The sequence below is a fragment of the Schistocerca cancellata genome, chromosome 1, assembly GCF_023864275.1.
Source record: "Schistocerca cancellata isolate TAMUIC-IGC-003103 chromosome 1, iqSchCanc2.1, whole genome shotgun sequence".
In the NCBI taxonomy this organism is placed as follows: Eukaryota; Metazoa; Arthropoda; class Insecta; order Orthoptera; family Acrididae; genus Schistocerca; species Schistocerca cancellata.
The window spans coordinates 898269912-898288069 of NC_064626.1; the positions used below are offsets into that span (position 1 = coordinate 898269912).

Sequence of the window (18158 nt, forward strand, 5' to 3'; positions counted from 1 at the left end):
GGTTAAACTTGCTGCTTTGTGCTACTCTGAGGTAGGAACTGCAGTCCGGGAGTCAACTCATGACATCAAACAACCTCCATAAACCATTTTTTGAGTATCTTAATGGTAAAGAATACACTGGCTAAGCGAGCTCTTCTGATTTCATGACCACCTTGTTGCTGGTATTACACAACCCAACATTGTGCACACGCCATCCTGGTTTAGAGACGACAAGACTGGCAATTGCTAACGTCCAAACCCTTAACGATATTGCAAAGTAAAAATCATTAATTTTCAGCCATAGTTACAATACATTTTGTAGTGGCCTATGGCCAGCTCTTTCAGGTCACTGTCTGATTGCTGCTTAAGCACTGCAGAAGACAGAAAGCAACCATCTCAGCATTACACCACCCCAACCAGTTTCAATAAGTCGGTATGACTACCCGTTCTGGGATCACAGTGTTATTGAAAACTCGGAGACCACTTCAGCATTATGAGAGGGCGACTACGTGACACCTGTGGTGTCTACACTACAACAAGATGTGTCAAAGCTCATATAAACAGCACCCATCCAGCCAGCAAAGGGCATCAAGCCTAAGACTGTTGTAGAGTGGGCTACGTGTGTCTGAACGAGATAAGTGTCATCACTTAATCACCACCCCCCTGCTTCAGCCATCACCGCCATTCCAGCGTACGAGAGGACCACTTGCCCTACGATCCTGCATCTAGCACCAATGGGACCCCAGTTTTTTTTTTTTTTCATCAGTCTACTGACTGGTTTGATGCGGTCCGCCACGAATACCTTTCCTGTGCTAACCTCTTCATCTCAGAGTAGCACTTGCAACCTACGTCCTCAATTATTTGCTTGACGTATTCCAATCTCTGTCTTCCTCTACAGTTTTTGCCCTCTACTGCTCCCTCTAGTACCATGGAAGTCATTCCCTCATGTCTTAGCAGATGTCCTATCATCCTGTCCCTTCTCCTTATCAGTGTTTCCCACATATTCCTTTCCTCTCCGATTCTGCGTAGAACCTCCTCATTCCTTACCTTATCAGTCCACCTAATTTTCAACATTCCTCTATGGCACCACATCTCAAATGCTTCGATTCTCTTCTGTTCCGGTTTTCCCACAGTCCATGTTTCACTACCATACAATGCTGTACTCCAGACGTACATCCTCAGAAATTTCTTCCTCAAATTAAGGCCGGTATTTGATATTAAAAGACTTCTCTCGGCCAGAAATAACTTTTTTTTCCATAGCGAGTCTGCTTTTGATGTCCTCCTTGCTCCGTCCGTCATTGGTTATTTTACTGCTGTTCTCATTTCTACTACTTCTCATTACCTTCGTCTTTCTCCGATTTACTCTCAGACCATACTGTGTACTCATGAGACTGTTCATTCCGTTCAGCAGATCATTTAATTCTTCTTCACTTTCACTCAGGATAGCAATGTCATTAGCGAATCTTATCATTGATATCCTTTCACCTTGTATTTTAATTCCACTCCTGAACCTTTCTTTTATTTCCATCATTGCTTCCTCGATGTACAGATTGAAGAGTAGGGGCGAATGGCTACAGCCTTGTCTTACACCCTTCTTAATACGAGCACTTCGTTCTTGATCGTCCACTCTTATTATTCCCTCATGGTTCTTGTACATGTTGTATATGACACGTCTCTCCCTATAGCTTACCCCTACTTTTTTCAGAATCTCGAACAGTTTGCACCATTTTATATTGTCGAACGCTTTTTCCAGGTCGACAAATCCTATGAAAATGTCTTGATTTTTCTTTAGCCTTGCTTCCATTATTAGCCGTAACGTCAGAATTGCCTCTCTCGTCCCTTTACTTTTCCTAAAGCCAAACTGATCGTCACCTAGCGCATTCTCAATTTTCTTTTCCATTTTTCTGTATAGTATTCTTGTAAGCAGCTTCGATGCATGAGCTGTTAAGCTGATTATGCGATAATTCTCGCACTTGTCAGCTCTTGCCGTCTTCGGAATTGTGTGGATGATGCTTTTCCGAAAGTCAGATGGTATATCGCCAGACTCATATATTCTACACACCAACGTGAATAGTTGTTTTGTTGCCACTTCCCCCAATGATTTTAGAAATTCTGATGGATTGTTATCTATCCTTTCTGCCTTATTTGACAGTAAGTCCTCCAAAGCTCTTTTAAATTCCGATTCTAATACTGGATCCCCTATCTCTTCTAAATCGACTCCTGTTTCTTCTCCTATCACATCAGACAAATCTTCACCCTCATAGGTGGCTTTCAGTGTATTCTTTCCACCTATCTGCTCTCTCCTCTACATTTAACAGTGGAATTCCCGTTTCACTCTTAATGTTACCACCGTTGCTTTTAATGTCACCAAAGGTTGTTTTGACTTTCCTGTATGCTGAGTCTGTCCTTCCGACAATCATATCTTTTTCGATGTCTTCACATTTTTCCTGCAGCCATTTCGTCTTAGCTTCCCTGCACTTCCTATTTATTTCATTCCTCAGCGACTTGTATTTCTGTATTCCTGATTTTCCTGGAACTTGTTTGTACTTCCTCCTTTCATCAATCAACTGAAGTATTTCTTCTGTTACCCATGGTTTCTCCGCAGCTACCTTCTTTGTACCTATGTTTTCCTTCCCAACTTCTGTGATGGCCCTTTTTAGAGATGTCCATTCCTCTTCAACTGTACTGCCTACTGCGCTATTCCTTATTGCTGTATCTATAGCGTTAGAGAACTTCAAACGTATCTCGTCATTCCTTAGTACTTCCGTATCCCACTTCTTTGCGTATTGATTCTTCCTGACTAATGTCTTGAACTTCAGCCTACTCTTCATAACTACTATTCATTCACCCCAGTACCGAACAGGAACCCTGCTGGCCACAGACCCACTTAGCAACAGCTGACCCTGGACACTGCCAGCCAGGCATCATGAGTCAGAGTTCACTCCCTGGATGAGATCGCCTTCACTGCATGCCACTGCCGGGTAGGCTGTTGCAATCAGCAACTCGTTGCGTTGCCGCAATGTATGGATGCACCTCTAGCACTTACTCAGCACCAGCTGCCTCACCAGCAGGAATTCCCTGCACCCAAGCTACATTGTGTTGTCCCTGGCAATGGCTAGGATCTTGACAGCTCACCATCACCAAACACCGTGTGTCCGACACCTACTATGCCGGCTTGACGTCGGTCAGGAGCATCACTGCACACTGTACAAGATCAGTAAAAAGACCTGGGTGCAACATGAACTTTGTTGAATTTCCTCCTGCTGCACACTTGAGAACCTGTATGTGACGAGGAGGTCAGAATGGCCATACTAAAAAGCCTACATCTGCTCCTCGACTCTCCAACGCGGTTGTACTGCATAGCACTGCTGACACAATTAGAATTTGTACATTTCTAACTTTTACTTTTTGATACTTGTAGCATACATGACAGTGAAGTGTTGACTCATGTCATCTTTCATCATTCCTATAATATCCATTTTAACATTTTATTATGAAACCCTCATAAAATTTACAACTGCAGTTGGAAACAATTCGCGATTTCCGGCAATCTGGTGTTGTCAGTATAGGGTGTAATATAGGACATTTTGTACTTATTTTGTACGTGACATTTCTTGAAATGGTAGCATGGGTATGGGGTGCTCTTAGCCATATTGAAGGCAGCCTCCCTAATGGAGTGAACCCTGAAGAAAAATCCCAGTCCTTCATGTTGGGGACTCGGCGGGAGGTTGGCATCCCACGGCAGAAAAAATACGTCTTGTTACGTTTCCCAAGCAAAATAAAAAGGCCAGAAAGATCAAAAGACAGCGACTCTGGTTAAGAAGAAGGGCTCTGATTTGTGATACATGGAATGTACAACGGTTACAAGGAAAAATCAAGAATATAACTAAAGAAATGGTTTTACTGAAAATAGATATCCTGTTAATAAAAGAAATGAAAAAGAAAGGATCTGGATAGGAAGTAATTAGGGACTATATTCTGTTCTGGAGCGGAAAAATGGAAACAAGGAGTAATTAACTGGAAAGAAGTGAATGAAAGGATAACAAATGTAAAATAAAAATTCATAGAATAAAACTGGAATTAATTGTGGCCCTAACGAAGATGCGCCTGAAGAGAAAAAATGGGATGATTTACAAGAAGTGGCTCATTAATGTCCATATGCAGTAAATTGTTTATAACAGGGTAGTTAAATGGACGAATTGGAAAAAGTAGAACACTGGAGACAAGATGCAGAAAATGATAACGGAAGGAGGTTTATTAACTTCTGTAAGGTTCAGAAGCGTACTGTTATGAGTCGCCAACTCCAGCAGAAAGAAATATTATGTGAGTACACTTGACCCAATCCTTCAAAGAACATAAAATCAATTATAGACTATGTAATAGTACGGAGGCAGCGGATAATTAATTTGAAAGTTGTAAGGGCAAGAAAAGGCAAAGGCATCCGATTATTTTATAGTTACTTCAAAAATTGTTTTTCTGTTTAAGCCCAAGATGGAGCAGGAGGAAAAAGGGGAGGATGCTGGAAGTAGAACTATGGAGGATCCAAAACATAGGAGACATCTGCTACAAGAAGAAAGAGTGAAAGATCGTATTAGCAAAGATTACATCTGAGACTAGATGCAGTGAAGCAGGTTTGGAGTGCTAATGAGTTGTACAGTTTCCTGAAACAATCAAATAACGAAGCAGAGGAGAATGCTTTAGGAAGGGACAGGGAGAGAGGTAAGATCTGAATGGACGACCACAGAGTTGTTGGAGGCGTTTGAGGGAATGAAGAAACTATGTCATATATGGTTAAGTTCTGGGAGTGTAAAGGACTGGAATAGAAACCAGGTACATCAAAAGAGGGCTAAGAAATTAATAACAAATTCTAAGGAAGGGGAATGGGAAACTTATGTGAGGAAATACAGACCTATACTAGAGGAAGAGGTAAAAGAGACACTGAGAAAGGCAAGAAATGGAAAGACAAGTGGACCAGGAGGATTTGTGATGGAATTGTGGAAACGTGGGCCCACTCAAACGGTGATGCATTTATGTAAATTGCTCAATTAGACTGTGGAGGGAAATAACAAGAGAGTGGCGTGTATCATACATATCTGCTACCTATAAAAAAGGAAACCAGAAGCACCCAAATAATTGTAGGGCTCTACAACCAGACATTTTAGTGCTGTACTGAAAAACAGGTTGGAAAACGACATTGATGGAAAGATGTGGAAGTAATAGATAGGTTTCACAATTGGAAGATCTTGGACAAATAAGTGAGAACGTGTGTTCTAATGGTCAGGAAGTGTATTTATGGATTTAAAAAGAGCGTATAAATCTGTACACATAAACGGACTATGAGAAGCAATGGAGTATATGATTGTAGAAGCACAGCAGATATTCCTGATTCAAAGAATGTACCACAAATCGCACGCAGCAGTTAAAGTAGGGAGAAAGTTGAGTGAGACATTCCAAACATAGAAAGGACTTAGAGAGGATTGCAGTATGTCGCCGGCTCTGTTAAAATGTGTGTGCAGTATGTGTTTGAATTGTGGAATCAGTCATGCGGACGAATGGCTTTTCCTTTGCAGCATGATACTATCTACGCAGTGTTATTTGCCGAAGATCAGATTCCAACAACACAAATTTAAGACAAAGAACTTAACAGAAACATTTGAACGAGGCAGACTTAGAATAAATATGAGCAAAACAGAATATCTAGTAGTGGAAACAGATGGAAGTAGAACAGTACTGCAGCAAGGAGCTGTTAAAAATGTAGAATATTTTAAATACCTAGGATCGATTGTTCATTTCTCGGGAACCGATGAAGAAGATGTGGAATGCAGGATCCAACAGGCAAGACAAGCAACTATGAAGTTCTGTGGAGCCGGTCAATATCAAAGGAAACAAAGAAGAGGTTTCTGCAATCAGTAGTGGAAAGTATGTTAACATACGGTGCAGAAGGATGGACCCTAGGGGAACGGCAGAGACCGAGCGAGGTGGGGCAGTGGTTACTACACTGGACTCGCATTCAGAAGGCGATGGATCAAACCCACCTGTGGTCATCCAGATATAGGTTTTCCGTGATTTCCCTAAATAGCTCCAAGAAATGCCGGGATGTTTCCTTTGAAAGGGGCCGGCAGATTTCCTGACCCATCCCTGACACAGTCTGAGCTTGGGCCCCATCTCGATCTCGCTGTCGACGGCACGTTAAACCCAGTTTTCCTTCCTTCCTTCCCTTCTTCCTTCCTTCCTTAATGACCGAGAAGCAAAGTACAGGCAGCAGAGATGCAGGGAATAAGCAGGACAGCGAGGATATATAGGACAGAGTTGAGAAGAAATGATGAATTTAAGGAGATATGGAGATGGAACAACCAGTCGTGCAAAGAATTGGGAATAGAGCTCTTCTGCGGTATGACCATGCACGGCGAATGGAACAAGGACGATGGCGAGAAGCAATCCCGGAATAGTCGCTGTCGGGATAGCTGAGATTAATATGGAAAACGGGAGTAACTGAAATGATAAGCAAGAGAGATCTGAAAGAGGAAGACTGCCATGATCGTGAAAGATGGTGAATGGGGATACAGGGCAACTGCTGAAGAGTGGAGAACGCCTGATATTATTATTATTATTATTATTATTATTGTTGTTGTTAGACACCATTGGAGACCTTACAGTTCCAATTAATTAGTGCACAAACTATAAATTTTGACTTTCCATGAATAAAATATGGAGTAGTAAAATTTACGATTGGTTAATAACGATGTAACACTTCTCACGTCCCCCTTTTAGTGTTCTAGGGTTAACGATAGGAGGTAACAATCGTGAAAATAATCGTTATAATTAATTTACCATAAACCAGTATTATTAGGAATATAGTCTTCAGTAAAGCGTTGCAGGAGACAAGATCCAATTATCTGACTGTGTTAACCCTAAACGAAATATGCACTTAAAAACGCACACCGTCTTAAAATTAAAAAAAAAAAATATTTGGACGGAAAGTGTTCGTCTCACTTTAAAAACGGCAACACTAGCTTCTTTGTTCCGCTTGCTAATATTACTACCCTACTACAAAATATTTGCTGACCTATAGTGGTAATAACGGCCACATCAGCTTCAAGCCCCATTAGCTGCCTTACCGTGCACTGGCTAGTTCAGTAACAAGTATAATACGACTCTAACAGACTACATTGAGCTATCAGCCGTCCCATATCATGTTACAAGAAACACAAAGAGACAGCTTTCGAATGGTTGCCTATGCAAAACTGCTCGCATACACCGTATTAAGATTAAGTTTAAAAAAGAATAAAATACCGTTGAAGGAAGCATTACCACCTTCAGCCGTTTTTGTACATTATAGAATCTGTCTTTGTCAATTGCTGATTCAAGTTCTTCAAGTAGTTTACTTCCTTTCCTGTCTGCGTGCATCACCCATAAATCGCCTTCGACGCCTTTTAGCGGATAACTAGTCTCAGATATATGTTGAATAACCTTCGGTTTACCGTAATTGCTCAGTGTAAAATCGTCTGCATCATCCTTACACCTTCTAGGAAATTTTCTTCCCGTCTGTCCTACATATTTCGCATCACGCAATGCACATTGTATTGAAACAGCAGTTCATCGAGATTTATTGAACAATGTACCTAATGTACAAACGGGCGACAGTGACAATAATTTCTCCAACGGCATATTGGAACTTTTTTTAAGCTAAGCGTTAATACGGCATACATTGAGGTGATAAAACTCATTGGAAAGCAGTATGCAGGTATACAGATGGCGGTACTATCGTTTACACGAGGTATAAAAGGGCAGTGCATCGGCGGAGCTGTCATTCATACTCAGGAGATTCATGTGAAAAGATTTCCGACGCGATTATGGTCGCACGGCGGGAATTAACAGACTCTGAACGCGGCATGGTAGCTGGAGCTAGACGCTTGGGATATTCCATGTCGCAAGTTGTTAAGTAATTCAGTATTCCGAGCCCCACAGTTTCAAGAGTGTGCCGAGAATACCAGATTTCAGGCATTACCTCTCTATCACTTACAACACAGTGGCCGACGACCATCTCTTAACGACCGGGAGCTGCGGCGTTTGCATCGACTTCTCAGTGCTAACAGCAAGCAACACTGCGTGAAACAACCGCAGAAATCTGTGTGGGACATACAACGAATTTTTCCGTTTCGACAGTGCGGCGAATTTGGCGTTGATGGACTATGGAAGCAGACGATCGACGCGCGTGCCTTTGCCAACAGAACGACATCGCCTGCAGCGTCTGTCTTTCGCTCGTGACTGTATCGGTTCAACCCCAGACGATGGAGAACCGTGGCCAGGGCAGATAAACCCCGATTCCAGTTTGTAAGAACTGATGGTAGGGTTCGAGTGTGGTGGATACCCCACGAAGCCATGGACCCAAGTTGTCAACGAGGCACTGTGCGAGCTGGTGGTTGCTCCAACATGGTGTAGGCTGTGTTTTACATGGAATGGACTGGGTCCTATAGTCCGACTAAACCGATCATTGAGTGTAATTGGTTGTGTTCGGTTACTTGGAGATCATTTGCATCCATTCTTGGACTTCATCGTCCCAAACAACTACGGAATTTTTATAGATGACAATGAGCGATGTCACAGTGCTATAATTGTTCGCGACTGGTTTGAAGAACGTGCTGGATAATTAGAGTGAATGGTCTGGCCCCCAGACCACCTGTTTATGGGACATAATCGAGAGATCAGTTCATGCACAAAATCCTGCACTGGCAGCACTTTAGCAACTATGGAGGATTAGAGGCAGCATGGCTCAGTATTTCTATAGGGGACTTATTGAGATCACACCACGTCCAGTTACTGCACTACGCCGGATAAAAGGAGGTCCGACACGATACTGAGAGGTATCCAACGACTTTTGTCACCTCACTGTAGACGAGCGGTTTGGGGCATGTAACAATTGGTAAGTTGTCTCTTCATGTCTCTTGTAACATGCTGTAGGACGTCTGAAGGCTCAGTTCGGTCTGTTGGAGCCGTATACTTCTTTACTGAACTAGTCAGCGGTGCACGGGAAGGCATCTTACGGGACTTGAAGCTGATGTGACTGGTATAACAGCTATAGGACAGACTCGCCTTTTTGGATGGACGATTATATCAGTTAACGGAATGGAGTCTCTGTTGGTAGCGTTTTTAAAGTAAGACAAGGACTCTATATCTGAATTATTTTTTTGTATTTTTTGTCTATGTGTGCTTTTTAAGTGAATGTTGATGAAGGGTTAACAGAGATAGCCAGATGATGGGAGGTTAACTCCGAAACGCTTTGCTGAAGGTTACATTCTGAATACTAGTGGTTGTATGCGAAATTAGTTATAACGCTCATTTTTAAGGTTTTAAGCTTATTACTGTTTGTTAAATACGAGCAATATTACGCCTGGTGCATCCTTACGATGCTTTTATTGTACACAGATACCTCTCATGATGAAATGTACATTATATGTATTATCAACATCAGTAAAGTGCAGGCTGATGAAGTGTATAACATTTCACATAGTAAAGTTCATTGCGCCTCTGTGTCCCCCAGATACCATCGTCAACAACGATGGAAACACTTAAGCTGCTTGCCTTGTTTTTCGGCTACCCGTTACGCCAGGTCAGCCACTGCAACGGAAGTGTAAAGAGTAAATTTTAAAGATGGCTCTCTTTTGGTCCGTATAGTTAACTGATTTGCAATGAAACCATGACAGAAAAATTTCTATTTTGTTGCAAAGAGCGCGTTTTTGGTTCGCGTGTTTTACCAGATTTGATATCGTATCAGCGACATCTGTACCTTTTATTTCCTTGTAAAGTTGGGTCGATCTCCATAAACGAATAGATGGCCTAAGAAGTAATGAAGATTAAACAAAAAAACGGGGAGATATGGGCAGGAAAAGTGGGTGCCGAAAGGATACGTTTGTTCTGGATGCCAATTACCCTTCTTGCGCCACTGTAGACTGGTCATAAGGCGGGAAAAATGCAGCTAGTAACACTCTCGAGTCACTGCGGTCTCCCCCTCGCTCGTTCTTCGTAATATCACTTGCCAGGCTATATTTTAGTTTAATTCTACAGCAAACATTTTTAATATCTCTAATTTCTTCGCCACTAACAGATGTTAAACTGTGAAAGACATGAAAATATGAGTTTGTACCCAATCTCTGCTCTCCCTCTCTCTGAAGTTAATTGCTTTGTCGGCGCCCGTTTTGAAATTTATACTTCGTCATATATTCCATCGAAACGTACTTCAATGATCTTGATTTTACTCTCATCTTTGTATGAATTAAACATCATCTTTCCGAGAAAGTGCTACCAGCTGCAATCCCCAATGACACAATTACTACACACATGGCACCATTTATTAAAAGGCTAAGTGGAAATCGTAGTATAATTTCGTTTCTTAGTACTTTTTGTAAATAAAAATAAATCAATATCCAACTGAAGTTTGTCAAAATTTACTTGTGTTGTGAAGTTGCACTTTTTTCTAACAGAAGTTCATACGTTGCACATGTAGTTGTTTTTGTCTTTAATAAGATTGGCGATTTAATATTATTTTATTTGCATATGTTTTATATAATGTACTCTGTAAATCATTTTTAACATAGGTCTGGACACAATTATTGATTTTCAAATAGAAGTACTTGCAGTGTGTTTTCGGTATGGCTGTTAGAATTGAAGAGAAATTATAATGTAAAATATGAGCATGAAATATGAGTAGAGTCCTCATACAATGTTACCGAATACGCATACGAGTGTTGTAATGGAGAGTACCTAAAGCTGAAAATGCGATTTGTTAATAACTATATGATAAAGGAAGGACAGTACCTATTTGTACTGTATAATGTCATTTCAGAACGGCATTATATTTTACGTTTTGGCTCCGATAGCAAGTTAAACTTAAGTGACAAACAGTCTACAGTGTGTAAATGCCCAGATAACTGAATCGCCGGTCCATGAGCTTGAACTACATTGTCTGCCTTGTTGTGGATTGGCAAGACAGCCAATCCACTATGAGGAAGCCGAAAGGCACGCGTTTAAGCTCACGCAGGCTGGCGTGAGGTCTGGAACAGGACAAGGAATTGAGACTAGCAAAAAACGTACGTATCTTCTGGAATACTTAACTTTAATCCCTAATTGGTGAACATCGCTCTTGACGGTACATGTTTTACATCATCAATAGACGGCCGAAGTGGCCGTGAGGTTAAAGGCGCTGCAGTCTGGAACCGCAAGACCGCTACGGTCGCAGGTTCGAATCCTGCCTCGGGCATGGATGTTTGTGATGTCCTTAGGTTAGTTAGGTTTAGCTAGTTCTAAGTTCTAGGGGACTAATGACCTCAGCAGTTGAGTCCCATAGTGCTCAGAGCCATTTGAACCATTTGAACATCATCAATAGTAACTGGTAATGGCGTCTTGCTAGGTCGTAGCAATTGACGTAGCTGAAGGCTATGCTAACTATCGTCTCGGCAAATGAGAGCGTAATTTGTCTGTGAACCATCGCTAGCAAAGTCAGCTGTACAAGTGGGGCGAGTGCTAGGAAGTGTCTCTAGACCTGCCGTGTGGCGGCGCTCGGTCTGCAATCACTGATAGTGGCGACACGCGGGTCCGACGTATACTAACGGACCGCGGCCGATTTAAAGGCTACCACCTAGCAAATGTGATGTCTGGCGGTGACACCACATGCCTTTCTTTTCTAACCTAATAAACTTCATAGACTACCAGTATCACTCTGCCTTCCAACTGCCATATTCTTCAGTACTCGAACAGGCTTTCTATCCAAAGTAAGGAAACAAAACAAAACAAAAAACAACTTCAGTCGCTTTTCGTGCATAACGAAAGAAGTAGCATGATGATCTATACTCAGATATCTTAACATGAATACTCGCCCGTCGATATGTGTGCTGAAAGCAGCAGGCCTGTCGACATGTGTGCTGAAGGCAACAGGGTAGGTCTGTATTTAAATACGTTAGCACCGAATACGTCAAGACATGAATTATGGTGCAAGCCAGATTATCACAACTGAGCAAAGATTCCAACGTGATATAGACTGCCTGACGAAAAAAGTGAAGTACTCATAAGGGGAGCAGAAAACGAAATGAAATTTGAAGAGTTGCGAGGATATGTGATGATATTTATGTCATTACAAAACCGAGTCATATTTGAAAGGAATTTGGAAATATGAGTCCAGTTGTCAGTACAACTTTGCACTTCTCTGGCCGCGACGTGTGTACTGATTCGTTTGGAAAAGGTATCATAAGGCCATTGTATCCTCTCTCGAGGCGATCTGGCCCATAGCTGTTGTTTCTGGTACTTGTTGAACTGGGTACTGTCACAGAGATGAAACTTACATCCTAGTAGGTCGCACATATGTCCTTTCGGAATCAGATGCGGGAGTTTTGCTGGCCACGGAACTACCTTCACATCGCCCGCCCGGTTGGCCGTGCGGTCTAACGCACGACTTTCCGGGCGGAGAGGAGCGCCGGTCCCCAGCACGAATCCGCCCAGCGGATTTGTGTCGAGGTCCGGTGAGCTGGCCAGTCTGTGGATGGCTTTTAGGCGGTTTTCCATCTGCCTCGGCAAATGCGGGCTGGTTCCCCTTATTCCGCCTCAGCTACACTAAGTCGGCGATTGCTGCGCAAACGAGTTCTCCACGTACGCGTACACCACCGTTACTCTACCACGCAAACATAGGGGTTACACTCGTCTGGTATGAGACGTTCCCTGGGGGTCCACCGAGAGCCGAACCGCACAATAACCCTGGGTTTGATGTAGAGCGGCGAAGGGGTGAAGTGGACTGCGGTAGCTGTCGTAGGGTTGCAGACCACTGCGGCTGCGGCGGGGACGGAGCCTCTCCGTCTTTTCTAGGTCCCCGGTGAACATAACATAACAACCTTCAAATCTCGAAGACAGTTCACAGAGTCACGTCCCATGTGTGGACGAGTATTGTTATGTAGAAAAAAGGCACCACAATACCACAACGCTGTCGCAAGAGAGGCAACGCGTGAGGACGCAGGATATCGGTGACGTACCGTGCTGCCGTCAGAGTTTCCCCAAGCACTATCAGCCGTCACGTGAAGACATACCCGACGACTCCCCACTCCGCGTAGTACCATTGTGTCTCTCCAAACCATGGGAAGAGTTGGACCTCTAACCAGGTCGCCGCTATACTGTCTGTTGATGGTCATCCGTGGCAATTGAGAACCGCGATTCATCGTTGAACAAAGTGAAACGCCATTAATCAGCAGAACACGCTTCCCAGTCACGGCTCTACTACAAATGCACCCATTTGTGCCGTGATGACGGTACCCTAGGATTGGGACGCTAATCCCCTAGCCCGACTGTTGCTAGGCTCTGACCAACTTTGCGGCGTGACTCAGAATGTTGTCAGTACTAGTTTTCGGATAGTAGGCAGAGATGTCTCGGAGGACAGTATTGGTTTCATCCCTCGAGGTGACCAGATGTCGTCGACCAGATCCTTGACGGAGTATATATCTGCCCAACACGTTCCAATGCAGTCCAGCATCGGGTTACTGTCTCATCTGAATGCCTCACACACATCGCTATTGCACGATTCGGCCAGCCGGCCAAATGGGGACCCACAATGAGGATCCTCTCAGACTCCTACAGTGATCACTCGGCATCTAACGCAGTTCATACCTGTCGTATACCTTGCCGGACGTGGTAACAACACTAAACACGAACAAAGCTACTGGAAGTTGTATGGGTTAAATATCGTCTTTTACAACTACAATGAAAGTCTTATTAAGACCAACGCGTTTCACTTAATTCTCAAGCCTCTTCAGTGAGCATTGTAACAAAATGGTTTGTTTCTCTTGCAATTTTGTTTGCGAAGATCATGAATAGTTCTGAAGCTTTAACATGATTCTATAAACAGTATTAATTCTTATCGTCACTCAAGGTGTTTTTGTTGTTTACGTCATTCTTTCTGTTCCTTCACACAGAGGTGTTAGAGTTTCGCACACAACATTTGCACTAATATTAAACATATTCATGTTGTTGTATGTTGTGAAGAACCACAGTCATCTAGCTAATTCGTGTGTTTTGTTTTGCTACTGCGAGATGTCCAAATGTTAAAATTTTTGTGAATTACTAAAGGGACCAAACTGCTGAGATCATCGGTTCCTAGACTTACACGCTACTTACACTAACTTATGCTAAGTACACCACACACACCCGTGCCCGAGGAAGGACTCGAAAGTCCGGCAGGAGCGGCCGCGCAGTCCGTGACATGGCGCCTCAAACCGCGCGGCCACTCTGCGCGGCTCGGGATGTACGTATTCATCTACAACACTCACCACGAACATACATACCAACATCACCACCACTATACAGCAAGGGCACAACACAGAATCTCAGCAGCAAGCTGGTACACTCTCGCATACGGAAACAAAGTGACACACAAAATTGAGAACATCCTCAAGAAACAAGACATAAAAGTAGCACACCAAGTTAATAACTCGATAAAGAAATGACTGAACAAGACAGATCATACTGATATGTACAAAAAAATCTGAGATTTACCAGCTCCAGTGCAGCAGCTGTGATGTTCTATACTCAAGGCAGACAGGTGAAACCTTTGAAATAAGGTATAAACTACACAAAAGACAATATTTGCAAGAAAACTTCCAAATTCAAAGGGCAGTAACACAGAAGAAACACATAATAAATGACCAGACAAACAACAGCAACCAGAAGTTATTTAAACTAATGAAACACACTATAGAGAAAGGAGACACCACAAAATAATATCACAAACTAGCCAATATCATCACAATAGATAAGCCTCCATTGTACCACAGTAAAACAATATTTCACACACGCAGTAGTTAAGACATTTCAGCTCCCTTTACACACACACACACACACACACACACACACACACACACACACACACACAGCCGGCCGTGGTGGCCGAGTGGTTCTAGGCGCTACAGTCTGGAACCGCGCGACCGCTACGGTCGCAGGTTCGAATCCTGCCTCGGGCATGGATGTGTGTGATGTCCTTAGGTTAGTTAGGTTTAAGTAGTTCTAAGTTCTAGGGGACTGATGACCTCAGACGTTAAGTCCCATAGTGCTCAGAGCCATTTGAACCATTTTTAAACACACACACACACACACATAAAGAAACAAACAATCACTCCCACTAGAAAAAAAATTAAATTTAAGATAATGGACACACGTACACCGAAAAAAATATGAACACACACACACACACACACAGAGAGAGAGCAACAGCAGACTCTCCCGCTACTATCAAAACAAACAGAAGAAGATACCCGTCTCGCAACAGTAAAACGAAACACACGAAATAACGAGATTCAGTAGTCCATTACAATACACAAAAACGTGAATATGTTTATTGTTATTAGGGAAAATCCTTTATGTTAAAATTCTAATATATACATATGCAGGGTGATCCTGGAGGAAAGGTACATGCTTTGAGGTGTAATAGTATATATAAGTGATTCTGAACAAAAAAACTTCATATGGACGTATGCCCTATTCCGAATGGATTCCGAGATAGAACACATTTAATACCGCTTTTGTACGTTCTTCTTGAATAACTCGAAAACCACGCCCTCCAGTAAAAGCGTGTAGCAGTACAAAAGTAAGCTAAATTAAATTTCCTACAAAAAAGGTCCAATTCATTTTTTTCTCTAGAACTAATGGTTTGTGCGAAGAGAGGGCGAGAATGTTGAAAAACTCGCTCTACGCGCATTCGCTGTAGGTTACATAGTTTTTGTAGGCCAGTTTGAGGTAGTTTCTCGACTTGATAGACCACAAGTGTCACGTATCAAACTGTTCGCCTCAACTTGCTACCTCAATATACTACCTCAAATTGGCCTACAAAAACGACGTAAGCTACAGCGCATGCGCGACGAGAGAGTTTTTCAACATTCTCGCCCTCTCTTCGCACAAACCATTCATTATTTTTAGAGAAAAAAATGAGTAGGACCTCTTTGTAGCATATTTAATACAGTTTAATTTTGTACTGCGACACGTTGTCGCTGGAGGGTGCGGTTTTCGAGTTATTCAAGAAAAACGTACAAAAGTTATATCAAATGTGTTCTATCACGGAAACCATTTGGAGTAGGGCATAAGTCCATATGAAGTTTTTTGTTCAGAGTCACTAATACCGTCACCCTTCAAAGCATGTACCTAACCTCCTGACTCACTATTATATAATGGAAGAACAGGAAGAATGACGTTAACAACAAAAAATCGTGAGTAACGATATGAATTAATACTGCTTGCACTTGTATGTCAAGGCTTGCATACTGTTCATGATCTTAGCAAATAAAATGCTGAAAGAAAAAATTCATTTAGTTACAGCGACCACTGTAGATACTTTAGAATTAAGTGGAACGCGTTTGGTCTTACTAAGACTTTCTTTATAGTTGCAAAAGATGCTATTTACACTGTACAGCCTCTATATCTGCAAATGCAGAAAAAAGAGACCGAAAATCAAAGTAGACAAAATTAATGCACAGAAAATACAGCTCTAAACCATTTACATACCTACCGATGGTGCGTACGTTGTACGAAGATACATTGATACTTGATCATATCTTCTGGGTATTTTGCCACCCAGGCAGACGTGGCCGTGACAGCTGCACCGTCCTGGTCTTGAAGAGTTGCCTCCGGGGGCAGAAGGGTGGCATCAGTTGAAAGTACACCCGCTGATGTCTCACTGGCACAGCATCGGACTTAGAACTAGCTGTAGGCCGCCCATTAATGTACGGCAAGTGGCGGCTGCTCGTAGAACCGTGACGCCTCGCTCACCTGCCAGAGGACGGTTGCCACATTGCTATCCCTTTCAATAAAAATTAGGCTTATTTATACTGGTACGGTACGTATCTGTTTCGCTGCTGCATCTGGTCCGGTCACATGGCTATAACAATTCGGTGTGTAGTAACTGGGCCATCTAGACCGTGACGCCTGCAGCTTTCTGCTGCGTCGACTTTATTACGCTCTCGGCCCCTTCACTCGATGACGACACGAGGAACCACCCTCATTCTTCGGTAGCTATGTCGAAACTTCTGCCAGCAGTCTGTCTTCACCCGCTTCTTGCGTTAGTCGAGGGAGGTGTCTGAATTTTACGAGTCGCGCCAAGTAATTTGTTTGTGACGGAAAGTAACATTAAAGCCTTCGATTAACATTAGTATCAGAGTTCAGGCAGGTTCACCGATTGCATGTTGCTCCTGCTACCAGCGCTGGTTTGGACAGCGTTGCCCTCTGCCAAAACTTGTTACACGATTTTTTCTAACAGGTACTGGACAACATCTGCCTATATGGGAACCAACCTGTTCCTCCAACACAGGCAGCATTAGGCGGCTCTATGACTGACAAAGCTCTCACACCACCGGATACCAGAGACTAACTCCAGTGTCACAGACAGACAAAAGGGCGACCACGTAATATGGTCAGGAATGAATACGTATTCAAATACAGAGATATGTAAACAGGCAGAATACGGCGATGTAGTCGTCAACGCCTACATAAGACAACAAGTGTCTGGCGCAGTTGTTAGATAGATTACTCATCTGCCTATATGGGAACCAACCTGTTCCTCCAACACAGGCAGCATTAGGCGGCTCTATGACTGACAAAGCTCTCACACCACCGGATACCAGAGACTAACTCCAGTGTCACAGACAGACAAAAGGGCGACCACGTAATATGGTCAGGAATGAATACGTATTCAAATACAGAGATATGTAAACAGGCAGAATACGGCGATGTAGTCGTCAACGCCTACATAAGACAACAAGTGTCTGGCGCAGTTGTTAGATAGATTACTCATCTGCCTATATGGGAACCAACCTGTTCCTCCAACACAGGCAGCATTAGGCGGCTCTATGACTGACAAAGCTCTCACACCACCGGATACCAGAGACTAACTCCAGTGTCACAGACAGACAAAAGGGCGACCACGTAATATGGTCAGGAATGAATACGTATTCAAATACAGAGATATGTAAACAGGCAGAATACGGCGATGTAGTCGTCAACGCCTACATAAGACAACAAGTGTCTGGCGCAGTTGTTAGATAGATTACTGCTGCTACAATGGCAGGTTTTCAAGACTTAAGAGAGTTTGAACGTGGTGTTATACTCCGGCGCACGAGCGGTGGGACACAGCATCTCCGAGGTGGAGATGGAATGGGGAT

General features: G+C 43.0%; 1 protein-coding gene across 1 annotated transcript in view; it reads left to right on the forward strand.

Annotated features, from left to right (window-relative positions):
- The window catches only part of LOC126112383 (uncharacterized), a 515907-nt gene that overhangs the window by 388918 nt on the left and 108831 nt on the right, over window positions 1-18158 (forward strand). The window contains exon 11 of the mRNA XM_049915011.1: window positions 4465-4567. Within this exon, the coding sequence (XP_049770968.1) occupies window positions 4465-4567 (103 nt within the window). The remainder of the gene's footprint in view (window positions 1-4464; window positions 4568-18158) is intronic.